Source organism: Perna viridis, chromosome 13, assembly GCF_037379345.1.
Source record: "Perna viridis isolate PV_CMFRI_1.1 ecotype Kerala chromosome 13, ASM3737934v1, whole genome shotgun sequence".
Taxonomy (NCBI): Eukaryota; Metazoa; Mollusca; class Bivalvia; order Mytilida; family Mytilidae; genus Perna; species Perna viridis.
This window is the reverse complement of record NC_142457.1, coordinates 7,826,075-7,848,195: the sequence shown is the minus strand read 5'-3', so window position 1 is coordinate 7,848,195 and position 22,121 is coordinate 7,826,075. Positions and strand designations below refer to the sequence as shown.

Sequence of the window (22,121 nt, the reverse complement as noted above, 5' to 3'; positions counted from 1 at the left end):
TTTGAAGTACGTAGCAACGGATATGTTCAAAATGACCACCACCGCGATAAAAAATTAAAAGTTGTCCGATTTCGATGAAATTTGATATCTAGGTTCTTTGAGCTCCTAAAGACTCCCCGATTATGAATCTGTAGCTCAGTCGATAATTTCAACTACGTATCAACCGCCATGTTCAAAACGACCGACATCGAGATAAGAAATTAAGTTGTTCGATTTCGATGAAATTTGATATCCAGGTTCTTTACGCTGCCTCAATTAAAAATAAGCAGTTCATCTGACGATATGTTTCTTAAAGCAAAGACAAGGAAACGGGAGGCGACTTCTAAACACTTCGTGGAAACGTAAATTTGAATTATTATTATCATTATTATTATTAGTATTATTATTATATTATTTTAATTCTCCTGTCATAAAAAATGCATTGAATTTCATGCACGTTTTCTCAAAAACGCCTTATCTGATTGAGATGAAACTTCATAGGAAGTTAGAACTACTCTTCGAAAGATGCAAAACTCCAAATTTTTTATTCTAGTTTCCGCCATTTTTTTTTAAAATGGCCGCCGTACTTGATGTACCCACTTTTTTACATCGAAAATTGGAACATCGTATATCTCGAAAACCGCTGTTCAGAATTTGACGAAACTTAATCCATATATTTAGCTCAATAGTCCAAACAAAATTGCAAAACTAAAATTGCGTGCATCTTTGCCGACATTTTCAAAATGTACACCACCGCGATCGAAATTTCAAATTTGTCCGATTTCGATGATAATTGATATCTAGGGTTTTTAAGACGCCACGATTAAGAATCTTCGGCTCAATCGATAATTTGAACGACGTATCGACCGCAATTTTCAAAAGGGCCGTCACCGAGATAAAAAATCAAATGTATTCGATTTCGATGAAATTTGATATCCGGGTTCTTTACGCTGCCTGGATCAATTATAAGCAGTTTCATTCACGATATATTTCTCAAAAGATCAGGAAACGTGAGGCGACTTCTATACGTTTCGTGGAAACGTAAATTTTGATTACATTCGTTTTTTTATAGTTTTTTCTTGTGAAAATATAAAATCGTTTCTTTAGTGTAGACATAGTCATGTCCGCAAAATATAGCCAAGTAACAACATGATACAAACAGAGAAAAACAAACAAAAACAAACAAAAACAAAAAATTACAATTCTCAGAAGTTTTTTGTGTAATGATGTATAAATGTGGCACATTTATGCCTTAATTCCACAAAACATTCTTTCTCCTAATATTTTTTTTGTATTATCCTATGTTACGAACAATTTTTATTTTGTAACAACAAAATTGATATTTTGGGCAATATTTATAGCTTCATTCTCCTTTGTTGAATAAAAAAAACTAGAAACCAAAAATATGAACAATGCAACAAAACAAACAAACAAATGTAAATACAAACAAATATAAACAAAAACAAACAATAAAAACAAAATGAACAAGTCTAACATGCAAACATTGCAGTTTATTACAATGCACAGTTTTTTTTATGATTGAAATGAACAATACGACCCCGTAACTCCAAAATGAGGTCAAAGCATATGACGGAGCCAAAGATTCAGAATACAGTAATAAATTCTTAACTTTTTCTAAAAAGTGGGCTAAAATTGATAAATAATCAAGTTGGCAGAGACCAACTAATACCTCGTAAAATGAATTAATAAATGATTAATATCTTCATTGTACTTGTTACTATGTTTAAAATGGCAATCTGATCGGAAAGTAGCAAGAAAACCGAAAGAATAATTCAAAATTGATATCGGATCTTTGATATAAGCAACGCAATGATTTGTGGATATAAGCGAGGAAAACTAATTGAATTGATTATTAGTGTTAAGTGCTTTGTATAACAATTAATTTGAGGGGCAACTGTTGTTGAAAGACGCGTAATGCCTCGAAGTGACAGTTTGAATTAGAGTCAATTTATATTCATTAGATAGAGACGTGAAATGAATAGACATTGTATCTATTGTATTTTGAAGTCGTAAACAGGCGCGGTTATTGGAACCATGACATTTTTCCAAAAACAAATCACTGCTTAAAAGACGAATGTCCTATGCATAGACCTTTTAAAAATTAATTTCAGGAAATGTACATTCAAAAAATGATTTGACTGCTTGCGCAAACTGTTGACCAAACTTTACGACAAATAAGATGACTTTTCATTCAGAATTGTCAACTTTCCTTTCATCTGTGGCAACATCCCTTCAGCACTTGCGTATGGAACTGGTCTATAAAGAGACTAAGTCCTTGTAATTGTGTGTGAATTATTATCATTATTACGAAAACATGGAATATACAGTACTTATTTACTTTCTGATGCCAGTACTTTTAATAAAATTCTTTATAAAACTCAGGTGATTTATGTGTCAAACCTACAAAATTCACTTTTATTCCCATTTCGAAACAGTGACTTATAACATAACCAGTCTTGTTTTAGCATTCTGTTATATAAATAAATATAAATAAATAATATTGTACAGTGAAACCTCTTTACCAAACCCTCTTTGAAAGAGTAACGAAGGGAACCAAGGTTATAGCGGTAATCAAAAGAATGTAATCCAGGAACTAAGACCAGACATGGAAAACAGACATACACAACAAAGAACATAAAGTAACTAAAATCATACATACACAGTAACAGAAGTAAATGAGCAACTCGGACTCCACTAAAAACTGGGAGCATGGACCAGGTGCACCGGTTGGGTAAGCGTCCTCTGCTTTTCTAGAAACACCCGCCGAGTTGCTCATAAAAAGTCAAGTCCGGGGTAGACAAACGAGGAAAGGAAAACTATGACCCGTTTTCATGGTGCAAATGGATACAGCATAATAATCCACGAGTTCATGATGACGACCATACAACTTCTGTAGTGATGACTTCAATCTTGTAGCAATACAAACCTGTTCCAGAAGCTATTTGTTAGAATTCTAGCGCGATACAAAAAGTCTGCGTAGTTTCGGCAAGATCTGGCATAACGTATGAGTTGTGATATGAACAATCCATACGCAGGTGCTGAAGGGATGTTGCCACAGATGAAAGGAAAGTTGACAATTTTGAATGAAAAGACATCATGTTTGTCGTAAAGTTTGGTCAATAGTTTTCCTTTACTATCGATTTCTAAATGTAGGTCAAGATATGAGGCTGACTTCACAGTGTCTGTAAACTTTTAAATGTGTTCTGTTAAGACAGATGATCAATTTACTAAGGTCCAAACGCATTGACATTGACATAAAAAGAGTTTAAAAAGTCTTTTAGACAGGATTTTGGATTTTTCAGAGTTCGGTTAAGCAAGGTCCAAGCACATAGAAATTGACATAAAATGACTTTTAAAAGTCTTTGGTTTAGACAGGTTTTCGGATTTTTTCGATTTCGGTTAAGCAAAGTCCAAGGACTTTGAAATTGACATAAAAGAACTTTTAAAAACCTCTGGTTCAGACAGGATTTCGGAATTTTTTTTTCAGTGGTTGGTGTTAACCAAGGTCCAAGCGCATTAGATTTGACATAAAAAAAATTGGTTTGGGCAGGTTTTCGGATTTTTCAGTGTTCGGTTGAGCAAAGTCCAAGCACATTGAAATTGACATAAAGGATTTTAAAAAGTCCTTAGTTTAGACCGGTTTTCGGATTTTTCCGTGTTCGGTATTAACAAAGGTCCAAGCGCATTGAAATTGACATAATTTTTTTTTTTTTAATTTCTGGTTTAGACAGGATTTAGGATTTTTCAGTGCTTGGTGTTAACCAAGGTCCAAGCGCATTGGAATTGACAAAAAAGGATTTTTAAAAATGCCTTAGTTTAGATAGGTTTTCGGATTTTTCAGGGTTCTGTTAACATGGGTTCAATCGCATTTAAATTTGACATAAAAGGACAATAAAACGCGTTATGGCGATTTTTCGGATTTTTATGTTTTAGGTTTACACAGATATTATTGAATATGATATTAGCTCTTTGAAACCGGTATCACTGTTCGCTGTCGCTTTGTCCCAATTTTTCGTTCAAAGAATTAACAGGGATTTGTCACTGTGCTGTCTATTTGTACGTTCTTGAATACACCATTACAGTAACTAAGTCATTCGGTTAATCATTGCTAGTTAAATACAAGGTTTATACATGTATTTATAAAGATTATTTCCCATTACAAACAAAAATCTAAAATATCCAAAACAAAGTAATCGACAAAAATACTTGAACATGATACCCTTCTGGGGCATCTGTTGTCACTCGTTGATTTTTTGTGCGATGTTATATTGCAAGTACTTTAGTTTTAGTTATGTGGTCTTGTGTTCCTCTTGTATTTCTATTGATTCTGTAAGAAAGATGGTGAGTGTGGTTCGATTCTGCTTCTTGTTTTTCTTTTGTATTTTTATTTATTCTGTAAGATATACGGTGAGTGTATTATGCCCCTGCTTCTTGTTTTCAGTTTCTGTCAGATGAGTGTAGTTCGCCCCTGCTGCATGTTTTCACGTTTCTGTCAAGTACTTGGATTTTGATGTCTCTTAGCTCTCATACGTTTGACGCTTCGGTACCTTTTGCAAATATTTGGCTGTTATTGTTTAAAAACAGTTGTCGGATGGAATGTAACAGTTGCTCATTTGCTTTTGTTACTTGTATGTATAGTTTAAGTTACTTCATCTTCTTTGCTGTGTATGTCTGTTTTCCATGTCTGGTCTTTTTCCCTGGATTACATTATTTTGATTACCGTTATAACCTTGGTTTCCTTGATTACTCTTTACCTTGACCACTATTTGGTCTATGACAATTTACTAACGTCATTAATAATAGTGAAACCTGTCTAAACGGAACCCCTTTAGTTTGGACTTTTAAATGTGTACGATTTGAAGATGTGTTCGGTTATCCAAGGTCCTTGTCCAATGGAATTAGCATAAACAACTTTAAGAAAGTCTGGTTTAAACAGGTCTTCGGATTATTGATGATCAGGGTTCAGTTTACAAACCTTACATTGTACTGTGTTTATTTGGCTGTTTGGCTGTTATTGCTTGATGTACCTTAAACAACATGTTTACTTTTACTTGATGCACCTAACAATCAGATAAAATCATTTCTGTCAATGTTTGAGTATAATTCACATTCCATCCGAGCAATGACTTTACGAAGAATCACAAAGGAAGCGAAGTATTTATTTAAATCACAAATTTGGACATGCTTGCTTCTGTAATTACTAAGACTGATTGCCAAGAATGAAACAAAACAATGCAATATCGATATCATTGTCAATTTAAGACATATTTGAATAAAAATATTAAAATATGAAAGTGTTAAATCATATATATATAATGAATCGATAACAACTAAAACGAAGATGGAAAGAGTAATCAAGGGGACCAAGGTTATAGCGGTATTCAAAAGAATGTAATCCATGGACAAAAACCAGACATGGAAAACAGACATACACAACAAAGAACATAAAGTGACTAAAATCATACATACATAGTAACAAATAAGCAATCGGACTCCACTTCAACTAACAACTGGGAGCACAGACCAGATGCACCGGTAGGGTAAGTGTCCTCTGCTTTTCTAGAAACACCCGCCGGATTGTTAATAAAAAGTCAAGGCCAGGGTAGACGAGAGAGGGAAGGAACACTATAACACGTTGAACAGATCAGTTTTCATGGCGCAGATGGATACACCGTAGCGATCTACGAGTTCATGTTGACGACTATAAAACTTCTGTAGTGATGACTTCATTCTTGTAGCAACATGACCATGTTCCAGAAACCTATTTGTTAAAAGTCTAACGCGATACAAAACGTCTGCGTAGTTTCGGCAAGGTCTGGCATAACGTACATGAGATGTGATATGAAACCTCCGTACGCAGGTGCTGAAGGGATGTTGCCACAGATAAAAAGAAAATTGACAATTCTGAATAAAACGTCATCACGTTTGTCATAAAGTTTGTTCAATAGTTTTCCTTTACCATAAATTTCTGTGTAAGTCAAGATATGAGGCATCACAGTGTCTGTGGTATACCTTTACCTTAAGTTATTTGGGGTAGATGCGATATTTTAAATCCCCGAAATTATGATTTTTTTAAAGGTAATACGTCATATACATAGCGGAAACTGAGATTAAAGGATCGAGCTAAACGATATTTTTACTGAACTCGTGGATCGTTATGGTGTATCCATTAGCACCATGAAAACTGATTTATTCAACGGGTCATAGTTTTCCTTTCCTCGTTTGTCTACCCCGGACTTGATTTTTTATGAGCAACTCGGCGGGTGTTTCTAGAAAAGCAGAAAATCAGAGGACGCTTAACCTACCGGTGCACCTGGTCTATGCTCCAAGTTTTTAGTGGAGTCCGAGTTGCTCATTTACTTTTGTTACTTTGTATGTATGATTTTAGTTACTTTATGTTCTTTGTTGTGTTTGTCTGTTTTCCATGTCTGGTCTTTGTCCCTGGATTACATTCTTTTAATTTCCGCCACAACTTTGGTTGCATTGATTACTCTTTAATTAAACATTTGAAAGAGTAATCAAGGAAACCAAGGTTATAGCTCGACATTCCTTAGATTATTGAGCCTGAAAAGCAAAATTCTTTGCATTTAAAATAATCGGAAATACAATGCTGTGTTTGTTTTGCATACTATCTAGATTATAAACGGATTTCAGTTTTTAATCTTCGAATTGTTATTGCGTACAAACTACTTTTACGGACTTCTTTATAATCAAGTATGTCAGGTCGGACATTTTATTGTCATGTCAATAATATCTATTTTAATGTACGACATCAAATTAAGTAATGGCAATGTCAAACGTTCAATCTTTTGTATTCATTTCAGTATATGACATCTTACGATGTTGTATCAAATGATGACAATAATGAGTGAATTGACAGCTATTGCAATTTTCATTTAGATAATTAAGCACATTTTAACTTAATGTTTTAGTCATAGACTTTTTAGATTTAACTTCGAACTATTTCAATTCCTAATTATCTAATTCCCCATAGCACGTTGTCCATTTGCCCAAACCATATAGACTATAAATTATCATTTTCCCAATATCTTGTTACCTTTCTATATTCAACATTATACGTTATGAACACAGATTATGTTTGTATCAAAGTTGATGTGTTATCAATTTTACTTTAAAAATAATTCACATAAAAAATAAAATATATTATATTTTTCATTAACGTCTAATTAATGGTCAATTTCTTATTGAGTCATTGGCCCATTCCCCATTGCTCTAAACACATTGCCCCATAGCCTACTTTTATATTTGCCATTTACCTGGAACATGTTTAGGGTTTTAAACAAGACAAAAGGACTTTGGATTTCAAAAAAGTGGACCAGTAAAAGTTATGTTGATTTACGTCTCACAAGATAACTACAATGTTTCTATAGTACTGTGTTATTTTAAAATATATAGTATTCGTCATCTAAATGATAAATCTTATGGGTCTCGTTGCAATGTCTTAAGTCTAGAAAGAGAGGTCGCGTTTTCTGTAAGATACTTTATTAACTGAAATAAAAATACCTATAAAACAAGTACAATCGAAATGATTGAACATATATCATAAAATGTCTTAAAAAAGTCGTCTATTACCACTAATTATAAATGTAACCGAATAATTGTACTGTAATGTTACGTCGTAGGTTACATTTGTAACCAAAATTTTTATAGACCTATCAGATAAAAGTCAATAGCACTCTTACAGTTGCCTTGAATTAATCGGATAATTTAATAAACCGTACATCTGATGTATTCTTTTCATGCTTGTCCTATTTCGTTATGAACAAATTCAAATCAAACACTGCTCTAATCAAACGACATGTTTTGTCCAATTAGTCCAAAATGTGTTCAGGTTAGACAGCATTCCTTGTACAAAGAAACGGTCAAAGCTATTGATCTACTTGTATACAGAATATCCAGACAAAATACCATATAATTAATAATCTTTGTCCATGTGGCTTAATTCGGTTTAGGTGTTAGGTTATCATGTATACTCGGCGTCAAATAGATAACATTCAAATTCAAAATAAAAACAGTCTGCATTTTTTTTGTCGATATATTAAATATGTTAAATAACTTGCTCATTCATATCACAAAACGGCTTCTCAGTTCTCAGTAAAATGCAAATTGTCTAAATCCGATGATATTTTAAACCAGATCACAATATTTACATTGTCTAATCGGCCGTGACTTTCTTACCAAGATGATTTTCGGTTGTTGGTACTTTGTTTGACAAAGATTTACCGCCTTATGTTACGTCAAAGATTATTCTTAAGGTGATCGATCTAAATAATAGATGATTGCTTTTAATTCGTAAGAAGTTATATTTTTGCCAATACAGAAATTAAAAAAAAACTACAATAATCAGAATTTTGTCAACAATCGGCATTTGCAACAAAAATGGTAAATTACAATGAAATATCTCATTAGGAATTATAAAACTCATTTTGATTGTACATATCAATCGTAAGTACTGGTGTTTGTTTTTTTTATAAAATGAAAAAAGCAACAGTGATGTCCATGGATCAAAATTAACACAAGGCTCACTCTCCGGTTGGACAAATGTTTATCGTGTCGTGTAACCTTTCACACAGAAAATGAACAGCCTTAGAAAGTATGATAAGGTTACATGAGACGTCTTCAATACCACAACTTACAACATAAAAATTTATAACCAACAATACGGTAAATGTTTCAATCTATACTTTCTAACTCAGTTATACTAAAGGGAAGTTTTACCTTCTATAAAGGTTTGATTATGGGTACACAGCTCTAAAGAAATTATATGACTAGTAATTTCGTTGGTTACATTAAAAAAAAATTATATATATATATATATATATATATATATATATATATATATATATATATATATATATATATATATATATATATATATATATATATATATATATAATTTAACCACAAGAACTTTAACAGTTAAATACCGTTTTCGTCTGAATTAAACAATATTATGCGGCGTAACAAATAGAAAGAAAAAAACTCTGCCTCGATAAATCAACAGCTAAAAAAATTTGATTAAATCTAAAATGGGATTAACCCGACGTTGAGTACAGTAATGTTCCTCAATAGCTCCACAGGAGTTACTCACAAAAAAGGAAAAATGTAAGACAGTCATCATATGATATTTATGTTTTCAGTAGCATTCACATATAAAAAGTATATGCATTTTTGGTGGGATTTTAGAAAACATGATAGGATGTTTAAAAACACAAAAAACATACTTTTGCCTAACTGGTCTGAAACATATGTTTTTGTGTGTGTAGAGTTCATTTCCACCGTTAAACCAAATATCATTAATCATCATTTTCGATTATCACTTTTCCATCCAGTGTTATTGTTTACTATTTCGAGTACTTCCGTTGTAATTTCACGATTGTTTTTCTGTGTTGATTTGGTGGAAATATTATTAATTTGGTGAGTTTTTTACTTTATCTTTGTATAAATATACTTCCGATGGTTAATTACATACATTTGGATAATTAGATATAATTTTTGTAGGTTTATTGACTTTAATTTTAATGTTAGGCAGATTGATTTTCGAGTGCACCGCAATTTTTCACTGTATGTTGGGTGCCGATCGATAAATTATTTTCTCAGTGAAGCTTAATAGCGATTTAATTAATTAAATCTTAATTAAGTTCTTTTTACATATTGTATTTTCATGCTTTTGTGTCATTTTCTATTGATTTTCTATTGATATTGTATTACTATTGTGTTTGTATTTTTTGTTTTGATTGGTTATTTTCTTGGTTGACGACATAGGTACATTGTATTTCGTTTTTCTATTTTCAGTAAATCGTCAACATCGTCAACATCGTCAACATCATCTATATTTTTTGTTCAGCTAATGAAATGTACTCTCTGGAATCTCTGGACTCTCTGGTTGTTGTCATTAAAGATGTTACGCATTTACTTATATATTTCCACGCCCATTTGCTAGCCAACACATTATTTACAAATTAATAATTTATCAAGTGACAATGGATGACAATACGGAAGACTTAGTAGAAGCTAGTAGAGAAAGAAAGCTTACGGAAAAGGGATTGATGTATTCCATGAATCTTTATAGAAACCAACGTACTCGTCTTATAAAATCATTGACAATCCTAAGTGGTGAACTTGAACGATTGATATCGCAACCAGGAGACGTTGATTTGGTCCGACCAGTGTATTCTAAGTGGATAGGTATATACGAGGAATTACTAGAGACACATGATAAGTACCAAGCAATTTTTACTGACTTGAACGATAAACAAGTAGACAATGCTTCGTTCCAGGATAAAAATCGAGTCTTTCTATCAACAAATCAATCAGCAAAGGACTGGTTTATATTGAATAAAGCGAAAACAATATCGCCGCAACATATAGTTCAAGATGATCAGAGATCACACAGATCCGGGAGCGTAAGATCGCACAGGAGTTCAGGTGCAAGGTCACACAGAAGTGCGAGATCTAGTAATGCAAGTCATATATCCAAAGCCAAGTTAATGGAAGAACAACGTAAGGTAGAATTGCTAGCAAGAGCCGAAGCGTTAAGTGAGAAGAAACAACTCGAGGAAGCTAAATTAAAACTTAAAATTCAGGAAGAAGAATTGGAAATAAAAACGGAGCTTAAAGTTAGTGACGCTAAATCAAAGGTGATAGAGGAACTGGAGAAAAGTATGAAAGACGACGATTTGTTAGAATTTAAACTCAATAGACATGAAAATCTAACTGAAGTATCTTACAATCAGAAACCTAGACAATCAGAGGCAACACGTATGAAAACGTATGTACAGGAAGAAACGTCACGTTTAAATCCGCAAGCATCTGAATGGATTCCAAGTAAGTCTACGCCTAGGGTGAAGAACTACGACTTAGTAAATAGAAACACACCTGTCGTTCCGTCAGAAAGTATTTCAATAGTCCGCGAGCTGAATAAGCCTCAAATCGACATACAGAAATTTGATGGCAATCCTATGTTGTTCAATGGATTTAAGAGACAATTTCAAGCTAGAATTGAATCGAATACGGCTTCCTATGATGAACGTTTAACTTACTTGTTACAGTTTACCCTTGGAGAGCCACATCGTATTGTAAAAGGATTTTCTCACTTGGATGCGGAAACAGGCTATACAGCGTCAATGAATGAACTTCAGGACAGGTACGGTGAGCCGGATGTGATAGCTAATTCGTTCGTTAGAAAGGCTTTAGATTGGCCCGTGGTTAAGCAAGATAACCCCAAAGCGTTAGATGACTTTTCGATATTTCTTACCGAGTGTTTGTATGCTGTTCAGAACGTCGATGAGGTCAGGGTGTTAGAATACTCGGACAATATGAAAACTCTAGTTCGAAAACTTCCGTTCAATTTACAAGACAAGTGGCGTAATATAGTGTATGAAACAAAGTCACAGCGAAGAACTTTGTTATTTAGTCAACTTGTAGATTTCGTTAAGAGAGAAGCAAAAAAGGCTAATGACCCTATTTACGGTAAAGACGTTATGCGTACACCCTCGTCGGTAAAGAAACTTCAAGAATCGAAATCCTCGTCTTATGGTAATCGTAAAACGTTGGCCACGTCAGTTGAATCTAACTCTCAAAATGATCGTAACGATAGTACGGACTCAAAACCTAATGCATTTTCGAAACCATGTGTTTACTGTGGAAACTCAAGTCATTCACTGAAGATGTGCGACAAGATTACAAGTAAGTCTCTTAAAGACAGATACGATTTTCTCAAGTCTAAAGGTTTCTGTTTCGGTTGTCTAAAATACGGTCATCAGAAGGTTGTATGTAGTCAGAAGGCAACGTGTTCCGTGTGTAAAAAGGGTCATCCGTCAATTCTTCACGTCGATTCACGTAAACAGAAAGTAAATGAAACTTGTAATGACAATTCGGTTAGAGATGTTACTAGTTCTGCAACGTCTACAGGGGCTGGAGATGTCGTCCAGCAGGGACTTCCAATATTACCAGTAAGAATTAAATGTGCGAAAAGTGACAAGTTTGTAGAAACGTACGCTTTTCTTGACTGTGGCAGTACCGCAACGTTTTGCTCAGAAACTATCATGCGCGAATTGAATGTCGAAGGAAAGAAAACGAAACTCGGTTTGCTTACAATGACACAGACGGAAACGGATGTGAAAGACTGTTACGTAGTTAGTGGTTTGGAAATCAGTGACTTAAACGGTAATAATGTTATATCCTTACCGACTATTTTTTCACAGGAGAAATTACCAGTTACTAGTAGTGATATCGTTTCAGTAAGTGACATTTCAAATTGGCCACATTTGCGTGATATTCCATTACAAAGGATTAGTAACGATCACGTTGGACTCTTAATCGGAGTTAATGTTCCTCGTGCAATGGAGCCGTGGAGTGTGGTACCGTGTGCTAATGGTGGACCTTTCGCGGTTGAGACTGTGCTTGGCTGGGTAATAAACGGTCCGTTGAATGTTTCTACAGATGAAAATACTTCTTGTAATTTCGTCAGAGCCAATCGCATCAGTGCGTCAGTTGTGTCCGAGAATCGTGTAGACGTTTCGCTGGAAGATCAAATTCGCAATCAGTTTGACTTTGACTTTTGTGAAAGGACTATTGATGATGTCAATTCGCCTTCCGTAGAAGATCGTAAATTTCTAGATAATGTTTCAAGATCGATAACTCTCGAAAATGGACACTATATTATAGACCTTCCGTTTAAGTCGAGCGAAAACGCGATGCCGAATAATCGTAAGCAGGCAGAACAGAGGTTGATGTTACTGGCTAAGCGTTTTGAAAAAGACAAACACTTTCAAGATGAGTATGTAACGTTCATGAAAAAAGTTTTAGGTGAAGGATATGCGTCGGAGGTATCATCAGAAGATTTGTTAAAGGACGATGGTCATGTATGGTATCTACCACATCACGGTGTGTATCACCCACGTAAGAACAAGATCAGAGTGGTTTTCGATTGTGCGGCAAGATTCCAAGGTACGTCATTAAACGAACGCTTACTTCAAGGTCCTAATCTTACGAACAGTCTCGTTGGAACATTGATTAGATTTCGGCAAGATGACATTGCAATAATGGGTGACATTGATTCCATGTTCCATCAAGTGCGCGTGCCTACTGAAGATGGAAATTACTTAAGATTCCTATGGTGGAAAGATGGACACACTTACTCGAAACCGATCGAGTATCAAATGAACGTTCACCTTTTTGGTGCCACGTCGTCACCGAGCTGTGTCAATTATGCGCTCAGACAAACTGCAGAAGAAGGCAGAGGTCATTTCAATGATAAAGTGATAGATACGGTATTGAGAAACTTTTACGTGGACGATTGTCTTAAATCGGTGGAAACAGTTGACGGTGCTATTACGTTAGTTCAGGATTTACAAGCGCTTCTTCGGAGAGGTGGATTCAGGATAGCTAAATGGATTAGCAGTAGTCGAGATGTGATGCGATCGATACCGATATCAGATAGAGCCAAAGAAGTGAAGGACATTGATTTAGATCAAGAGATTTTGCCGATCGACAGAGCGTTAGGCGTTCAATGGTGTGTTGAAACCGATACTTTTCAGTTTAAGATATCTCTTCAAGACAAACCGAAAACCAGACGAGGAATCTTATCAATGGTCAGTAGTGTATACGATCCGTTGGGATTTTTGGCTCCGCTTACTTTGAGACCGAAAATTATTCTTCAGGAACTATGTAAGTTGAGATTGGCATGGGACGATCCGGTACCCGACGTACTATTACAGAACTGGGAGATTTGGTACAACGATTTGTCGAGACTTTCTAGCTTCAGTGTGCCTCGTTGCTTCAAACCACCCGATTTCGGAAACGTGTTATCTGCTCATCTTCACCATTTTGCCGATGCCAGCGAATCGGGTTACGGTGTATTAAGTTATCTCAGACTTGAAAATGTCGACCACGAAATTCACTGTTCATTCGTAATGGGCAAGGCTAGAGTTACGCCATTGAAGCAAGTTACTATTCCCCGGTTGGAACTTACGGCAGCGACGGTCGCTGTTAGGACTAACAAGATGATTATAAGTGAACTCGAAATTCCGATAGACCATTCGTATTTCTGGACTGATAGTATGTCCGTTCTTCGGTATATCAACAACACAACCGCTAGATTTCAAACATTCGTAGCGAATAGACTTTCAGTTATTCACGAGGGATCGAATGTTAGTGATTGGAGATACATTAATACGAAGATGAATCCCGCAGACATATCGTCTCGAGGTGCATCTGCTAACGATTTGCTAGAAAAACATTGGATCGATGCACCGGCGTTCTAGAATCGGCATCCAGATGAATGGCCTAGTCTACCTACAGAAGATCTCGGGAACATCGACACGGAAGATCGAGAAATAAAGCGTGCGAAAGTTGCTACAGTTGTGTTAAGACTAAACAACACAAACATTGACATTATATTAAAACTTTTCGAGCATTATTCCTCATGGTATAAGTTAAAACGTGCCGTAGCTTGGATAATAAAAGTGAAAGAGCAATTACTGAAGCGTGTGCGTAAACTACAGACAAGAGCAGATCACAGGATTAGGCATAAACTGACTTTAAAAGATCTTGAAGAATCCGAAAACACTATTATAAGTATTGTGCAGCAAGAAGCATTCCGAAAGGAAATTGGTGCTTTGAAGTCAGGAAATCCGAAAATTCACAAGGACAGTCGCATAAGAACTCTTGATCCTTTTCTTGATGGAAATTTATTGCGTGTCGGAGGACGCTTACATTCTTCAAGCTTACCAGAAAACAGTAAACATCCAGTTATACTGCCAAAGAACAATCACGTGTCGAATTTGATACTTCATCATTTTCATATTCTTTTGAAACACAGTGGTCGTAATCATATGTTGTCAGCGTTGAGGCAAAGATACTGGATAATTAGTGCTCCTTCCGCCATCAGAAAGATAATTTCCAAGTGCGTAAATTGTCGTCGTGTAAGTGCTGAAGTTGGAGAGCAAAAAATGGCAGAATTGCCAGAAGATCGTGTGTTACCGGACGATCCGCCTTTTACTAGAGTCGGTGTGGATTATTTTGGACCTTTTGAGGTTAAACAACGCAGATCTAGAGTTAAACGTCACGGAGTGATATTTACATGTTTGGCCAGTCGGGCAGTTCATTTGGAAATCGCTTCATCATTGGACACTGATTCGTATATTAACGTTCTAAGACGATTCGTTTCTCGACGAGGACAAGTTTCACTCATAAGATCTGACAACGGAACTAATTTCATTGGTGCGGAACGGGAAATGAAACAAGCTATTGACGAATGGAATTTACATCAGATTGAAAGTTCGATGCTTCAAAACAGTGTTGAATGGAAATTCAACCCTCCTAGTGGTTCCCATTTCGGAGGTATTTGGGAAAGGTTGATTCGTAGTATCAGGAGAGTAATTTCAAGTGTGATCAAGGAACAAGTTCTAGACGATGACGGTCTACATACACTGATGTGTGAAGTGGAAGCTATACTGAATAGCAGACCTATTACTATGAACTCTGACAATCCGAACGATTTAGAAGCATTAACGCCAAACCATTTGCTTCTGATGAAATGCAAGCCGGTTCTTCCTCCTGGATTATTTTCTACGACTGACAATTACTGCAGACGTAGGTGGCGTCAAATTCAGTACATGTCCAATTTATTCTGGAGTCGATGGTTATGTGAATACCTACCAATTCTTCAAGAACGGCAAAAATGGAACAATGTTAAGAGAAATTTACATGTTGGAGATGTAGTTCTAGTAGTTGATTCGAAATCTCCAAGAAATTCTTGGCCTATGGGACTTGTACATGCATTGATTCCTGATCGTAATGGACTAGTTCGTCAAGTCAAAGTTAAGATTGGTTCAACCATACTTACCCGTCCGATTGACAAACTGTGTACAATTTTAGAGTTAGACTAGTTTAGGGTATTATGTATACTTACCTAGTAGGGACATTTTGAGATATGTTTCATTTGTTATTTTGACATTTTCACTTTGATTATTTTGTGAGGGTATTTCTTGTATTTTTTTTATGGTTTATATTTTTTTGTTTTATTGTAATTGCTCGCTATGCTTCACAATTAAGGGGCTGGTATGTAGAGTTCATTTCCACCGTTAAACCAAATATCATTAATCATCATTTTCGATTATCACTTTTCCATCCAGTGTTATTGTTTACTATTTCGAGTACTTCCGTTGTAATTTCACGATTGTTTTTCTGTGTTGATTTGGTGGAAATATTATTAATTTGGTGAGTTTTTTACTTTATCTTTGTATAAATATACTTCCGATGGTTAATTACATACATTTGGATAATTAGATATAATTTTTGTAGGTTTATTGACTTTAATTTTAATGTTAGGCAGATTGATTTTCGAGTGCACCGCAATTTTTCACTGTATGTTGGGTGCCGATCGATAAATTATTTTCTCAGTGAAGCTTAATAGCGATTTAATTAATTAAATCTTAATTAAGTTCTTTTTACATATTGTATTTTCATGCTTTTGTGTCATTTTCTATTGATTTTCTATTGATATTGTATTACTATTGTGTTTGTATTTTTTGTTTTGATTGGTTATTTTCTTGGTTGACGACATAGGTACATTGTATTTCGTTTTTCTATTTTCAGTAAATCGTCAACATCGTCAACATCGTCAACATCATCTATATTTTTTGTTCAGCTAATGAAATGTACTCTCTGGAATCTCTGGACTCTCTGGTTGTTGTCATTAAAGATGTTACGCATTTACTTATATATTTCCACGCCCATTTGCTAGCCAACACAGTGTGTTTCAAAACATATATTAAAACATATGTCGCAATTTTTTCTTGTACATTAAAATAATTATGTGTAATACTTAATTTCAAATGTGACACGATTTCTCTGTCGATAGAAAATTTTACATTTTCAATGTAAGTATTCTAAGAATCAGCAAAAGGCAAAATTGGAAAAATCAGAAACAAACATCAGGCATGTCAAAATCCCACCGAACTGACAATCTTTTCAAAACCCCCCCAATCTGACAAAAAATCAGAAACATGCATGTGAAAATCCCCCCGATCTGACAAAAAATCCGAAACATGCATGTGAAAATCCCACCGATCTGACAAAACAATTTTACTCAAGGATGCTTTCTATACTTGAAAAAGAACATTATTTGATCTCTGTATCACTGGATTTGCTCAGAATATTTTCAATAGAATGTTAGAAAAATGAGGTTTTTGACAGTTAATTTTTTAATGACATCATAACTCAATTCATCAAATTGATGTGGAAATCTGGTCTTTTTTTCCTAGATTCTGGTGGTGTAAATGGGCAAATTAAATTTTCAAAAACGGTGTTTTTTTTTCATACCATTATTAACTCACTGTCTGATTCTTATAAAAACTGACACTTCATAGTTTATCACGATGGTGTTGATATTGAGCCTATGATCTATTAACTAAATTTGTATGTGCGACATACAATTAAACCTGTTACAGAAGTTAATAGAATACTATCTTATAAAATTATCACTTATTTACTTTAAGATTTGAATAATTGATCAAGCATTTCGTTCGTCAAAACATTTGATGTGATGATTCAATCGTATGTTGTATTCACAAATGTACTGTTAATGATTTTTCATTCCAAATTGTCAACTTTCCTTATATCTGTGGCAACATCCTTTCAGCACCTTCGTATGAAGTGTTCATATCACAACTCATACGTTATGCCGGAGATTGTCGAGACTAAATAGACTTTTTGTATCGCGCTAGAATTCTAACAAATAGGCTTCTGGAACAGGGTTATGTTGCTACAAGATTGAAGTCATCACTTCAAAAGTTTTATGGTCGTCATCATGAAGTCGTGGATCGTTACGGTGTACCCTTCTGCGCAATTAAAACGGATTTGTTCAACGTGTCATCGTTTTCCTTTCCTCTTTCTTCTGCCATGGACTTGACTTTCTATTTGCCCTACTTCAACTATTGAACCACAAACATAACATCACAGAATTGTCTTTACTGTTACATCAGTTTGTAACACTTCATTTGGATTATCGCCATTCATTGTTATTCAAGGACCCGTCCAGAGATCAAATTTCGTTTAGATGACAGACTTGAGTGGCTTCAATTTCCCAAAGGTAAAACAAGTATGAATGCGTATGTAACTAATAGAATAGACATATGGAGTCCTCAATTTCCTGAGTTTAGTATCTTGTCTCTATCAGTCTTTGGTATAAATTTGAGTCCATTTCTCTTTCGGTATAATACAACACTAACTGGCTATATTTTCAGGGAATAGTGAGTTTATTTTCCTCTTGTGCAATCGTTATACCTAGGGAAGAATAGATTTACTATTCCCCTTATACCCAGTCAATAATTATAAAATGTTCGTTACTGAATCCAACCAATTCATGTGAAATTAAGTGTTTCTTAAAACAGCCGAAAACGCAAAAAAAAAAAACAAAAACAAAAACACATAAACAAATTAAAAAAATTACAGAGCAGAATGTAACCACAAGAAATACAACCATGAATAGAGAGTTCTTAACTTTGATGATATGTGAGATGGGCTGCTACGTCTTACCTATTTAATAAAAATAAAAATAATACAGAAACTACTTTCGGTTATATTTCCGTACTAAAAATGTGAAAGACTGATACAAATATTTTAATCGATTAATACTAGACGTATTGATATATTGAGCTGAAAAGTATGATTTGTATTTAAATTCTAGTTTGCTAGCCGTCAATTATTGATCATAGTTTACATTGTATACATTAATTGTACTGCATTATTCACCATACAAAACAATTATTAAACAAAAGAAGCAAAATATTCAAACCCGAACATTTTATATGAATAATACAAAAGATTCAGTTAAATTGACTAAGCATAACATGCAGAAAGTAGATCTATAACCGAGGAAGACTTTAAATCTCTAACCCACTTCTCCATTATTCAAAAGGCATTACGTCGTCAAAAGCTATTAGTCTTGTCTCAATATATTATGCTTTGATACGGAATGCAAGATTAAAAATCCCCATTGTATGGTATTTTTCCTGTTCCAAAATGATATTTTAAAAATAGCTTTCGATTACTCAACTTGGATCGTCTTAAAGACTCAACCAGTAAAAATGACAAAGGAAAATAAAGAGAAGGAAACTAAACATATATCATTAAAATCTTTCTCAAATTTTACCTTTACTAAAAATAAATGTTTATAAGTTAAGCGTTTCGTTCATATCTGTATAAAGTACGACCCCGTGCGTGGTCAAAAGGTGTTCAGGGTACTGGAGATATTTCCATGTGTGCGGATATGAAAGTATGAAACAAATGACAACCGATATTATAGTCTTACAATATATATCTCCTACCCAGGGATCAATACTATAGCTAGATAAATTGACATTTTCTTCGGCTTGTTTCTGTATTGTTTTTGATTTGATAAAAATCGAGTTGCTTTTATTTAGATGTAGAGACTTAAATGAAGCCTTACAAGTAACGGATCTTCTTCAATTTTGAAAAACTGGAGAAGTTTGATTTTGGCGCCATAATTTGTAGTCAATGCAGTGGAAAAGGGAAAACAATCCAATTTCCAGATTTAAGAAATTTGATCACGTCTCTAGTGTAGCTATAACATACATGTCATGATGAGACGTAAATCTCTCATTAGTTATATCCAGTAACTGTATACGGACTAGCAACATACTGGTATGTAAGACTGGTAAAGGCCATAGCTAACCAAAGTCAAAAAAATTACTAGTGCGGTTATAATAGCGTTTAGATCAACTTTCTCTGTGTGACAGATTTTTTTAAACATCATATGATGTTTAAATATCATATGATTTCATTACCATTTAAATCCACCATTCTTTGTGTGATTACTGCTTTTTTCTGCACAATAAGAACTTTCATTTTATTTCTGGGTTCTATCTTGCATTATTAGTATGTTTTGTTTTTGCTCTACATGTACTCTTCAATATACCCCTTTACCCAATTATTCAAAACAAGCGGAATCTGTATTTTGGTCTTAAAAATACATCTTCCTCTGTAGTTATTTTTCAAGCCTATTTTATTTCATTTCTAGAATAGTTATAATTCACTGTTGATTTATTTTAAATCATATATTTCAATTCTTTTAAAATCCTTGTTAACGACCAATAATTGAATACTGTTCCCATGGCAACATAAATCCCATGGTTCACTGATTCCGTCCTCCTTGCTCAGAATAATGTCACTGCTGAGCCCATCTAAAGTTATTCTATGTACATTACTTGAGCCGTTTGCTGATACATAAATATTTCCATGACTATCTCCTGCTATCCCAGCAGGTCTTATTAGTTCAGGATGTCTGTCGAAGACTTCTTCCCCGCCCTGAGCTGTCAATTTATATAGGGTATCATCATAAAACATATTACAGTAGAAACTATTGGTAAATGAACCATGGTTTCTTTTCTAGAGTGTGCGAATATTTGATTTTACCACAAACGTCAACTAATAACACTGTTTTAGCCCCTTTACTAACTAGAATTTGTCCTTCACGACAAGACACGGAATTACATCCATTTTCTCCTGGTTTGATACATTTACCTAATGCAAATGTCTTCAGATCTAGTATTTGGTAGCCTTCTTCGCCCTTTAAAGTTACTATTGCCCTCTTATCATCTATCAATTCTACATCCCATGGATCATGTTGCAGCCTTATTGTTTGTGAGTCAGATCCGTTTATTTTACAGACGTATAGTAAAGGCCTATCCCGATCTGATAGTAGAAGTTTTTGATTGGATGAGAAACATCCACGGAATACTTCTGCACCTGGCTTTAAGATTGATGTTTCAAAGGAATGACAGAGAACTGGTTTGTTTCCTTCTCTGTTTTGTTTTGATTTAAGCACTTGATAACTCATAGAAAGGTCCTCTTTTTCTTTTTGACCTTTCATTCGCACTTTTGAATTCTCTAAAGCAAGCTCTCTTGTCCTGCCCACTGAAGCCACTTCAATTGTCACTACAGAACCACATCCCATGTGTGAATTTGTGTAGCATATATTGCAAATGCCCGCTTCATGTTGGCAACAGAACTTTGTTATCTTATTTTGCAAATGATGAGGGCAGTATTTTGTTAATTTCATAGAAGGCAATTTAAGGACATTAGGCTGATCGGGGGGTTCTCTGTTGGCCATACTCAGCCAATTTTAGCTTAATATCCTACAAAAAGATTGAAGGTACTTTAACTGCCGTCCAATCTAAAGTAAAATATATTATCGCTTCCGATATACTAAATTCTTTAATAGCGAGAAAGTCCTTGTAGGTAAAAATCAATACAATGCACAATTATGACATACTGGAAGAGTATTAATTTTCACGGTTTACTAATTTTCGGTATTTAAGCGATTAATATATAAGCTCGAAAAAAAGTTCCCGCTAAATTCAGGCATCGACATTTCCGCTAGTCCAATCGCCCATGTTGACTAAAACTGGCTGGGGACTGGTGAAATTTTGGGTAGAAATAATCCGCGGGACTAGTAAATATCAGTATTGAAAATGACTTTTAATTGCGTCTCATTGTCATGTGAATCGTATTATTGTAGTCGTCAGACAAAAATGAACTTCTGGAACCTGTTTCTTTCACCTACGGTTAAAAAAATAGAATGTTTACATTATTGATTTTTGTGTGACTGTTTTAGGAATCGTGATTGGTCGGTTTGGTTGTTAGTTATGATCAGTACGATGTTGACAGCAATGCGGTATAACGTAACTTTCATGAAAAATGTTCGTGCTTTTAAGGGTAATGTCCTCATAATACATCGGATGTCTTTGAATTTGAGGTTATAAATTAAGTTTCCAAAAGATTTAACCAAAACTGGTCTTTAAATCGATGATTTTAAACAAAATATGTATTTCGCGTCCGTTGCATTATTTTCGGTCAACACACAATAACATGCTATAACTAATTGACAGTATTCTCTGTTTGACAAACACACAGTCTCACTCTGCTGTGTTGACTTATTTATGTCTTCTTGATTTTTAGAGGACTACTAAAAATTGTGTCCTTGGACTACTGCCAGAAAAAACAGGTGTCAATCCCTGAAATTGATTTTAAAAACTATAATACGAATATCTTTTTTTGAAAATGATACACAC

General features: G+C 34.5%; 3 protein-coding genes across 4 annotated transcripts; 2 read left to right on the top strand and 1 right to left on the bottom strand.

Moving 5' to 3' along the window:
- The first annotated feature begins 9,284 nt into the window (after positions 1 to 9,284).
- Positions 9,285 to 16,739, top strand: LOC148599431 (uncharacterized). Of its 2 annotated transcripts, none has more exons than XM_088557744.1 (2): positions 9,285 to 9,438; positions 9,817 to 14,310. In XM_088557744.1, exon 2 carries the CDS (start codon positions 10,005 to 10,007, stop codon positions 14,286 to 14,288), a length of 4,284 nt encoding a protein of 1,427 aa, XP_088413870.1. In that variant the 5' UTR covers positions 9,285 to 9,438; positions 9,817 to 10,004; the 3' UTR covers positions 14,289 to 14,310. The 2 variants fall into 2 exon arrangements, 1 of the variants encoding a protein (XP_088413870.1); XR_015917811.1 differs by lacking the exon at positions 9,285 to 9,438 and adding an exon at positions 16,624 to 16,739 and having other exon boundaries at positions 9,505 to 16,245.
- Positions 14,976 to 15,914, top strand: LOC148599432 (uncharacterized). Its single transcript, XM_088557299.1, has one exon. The coding sequence runs from the start codon at positions 14,976 to 14,978 to the stop codon at positions 15,912 to 15,914; it is 939 nt and encodes a 312-aa protein (XP_088413425.1).
- A 3,352-nt stretch (positions 16,740 to 20,091) lies between the features above and the next one.
- Positions 20,092 to 21,004, bottom strand: LOC148599430 (uncharacterized). Its single transcript, XM_088557297.1, has 2 exons — positions 20,464 to 21,004; positions 20,092 to 20,360 (listed from the first exon to the last, which is right to left on the bottom strand). The coding sequence occupies exons 1-2, from the start codon at positions 21,002 to 21,004 to the stop codon at positions 20,092 to 20,094; spliced, it is 810 nt and encodes a 269-aa protein (XP_088413423.1).
- Between the last annotated feature and the right edge of the window lie 1,117 nt (positions 21,005 to 22,121).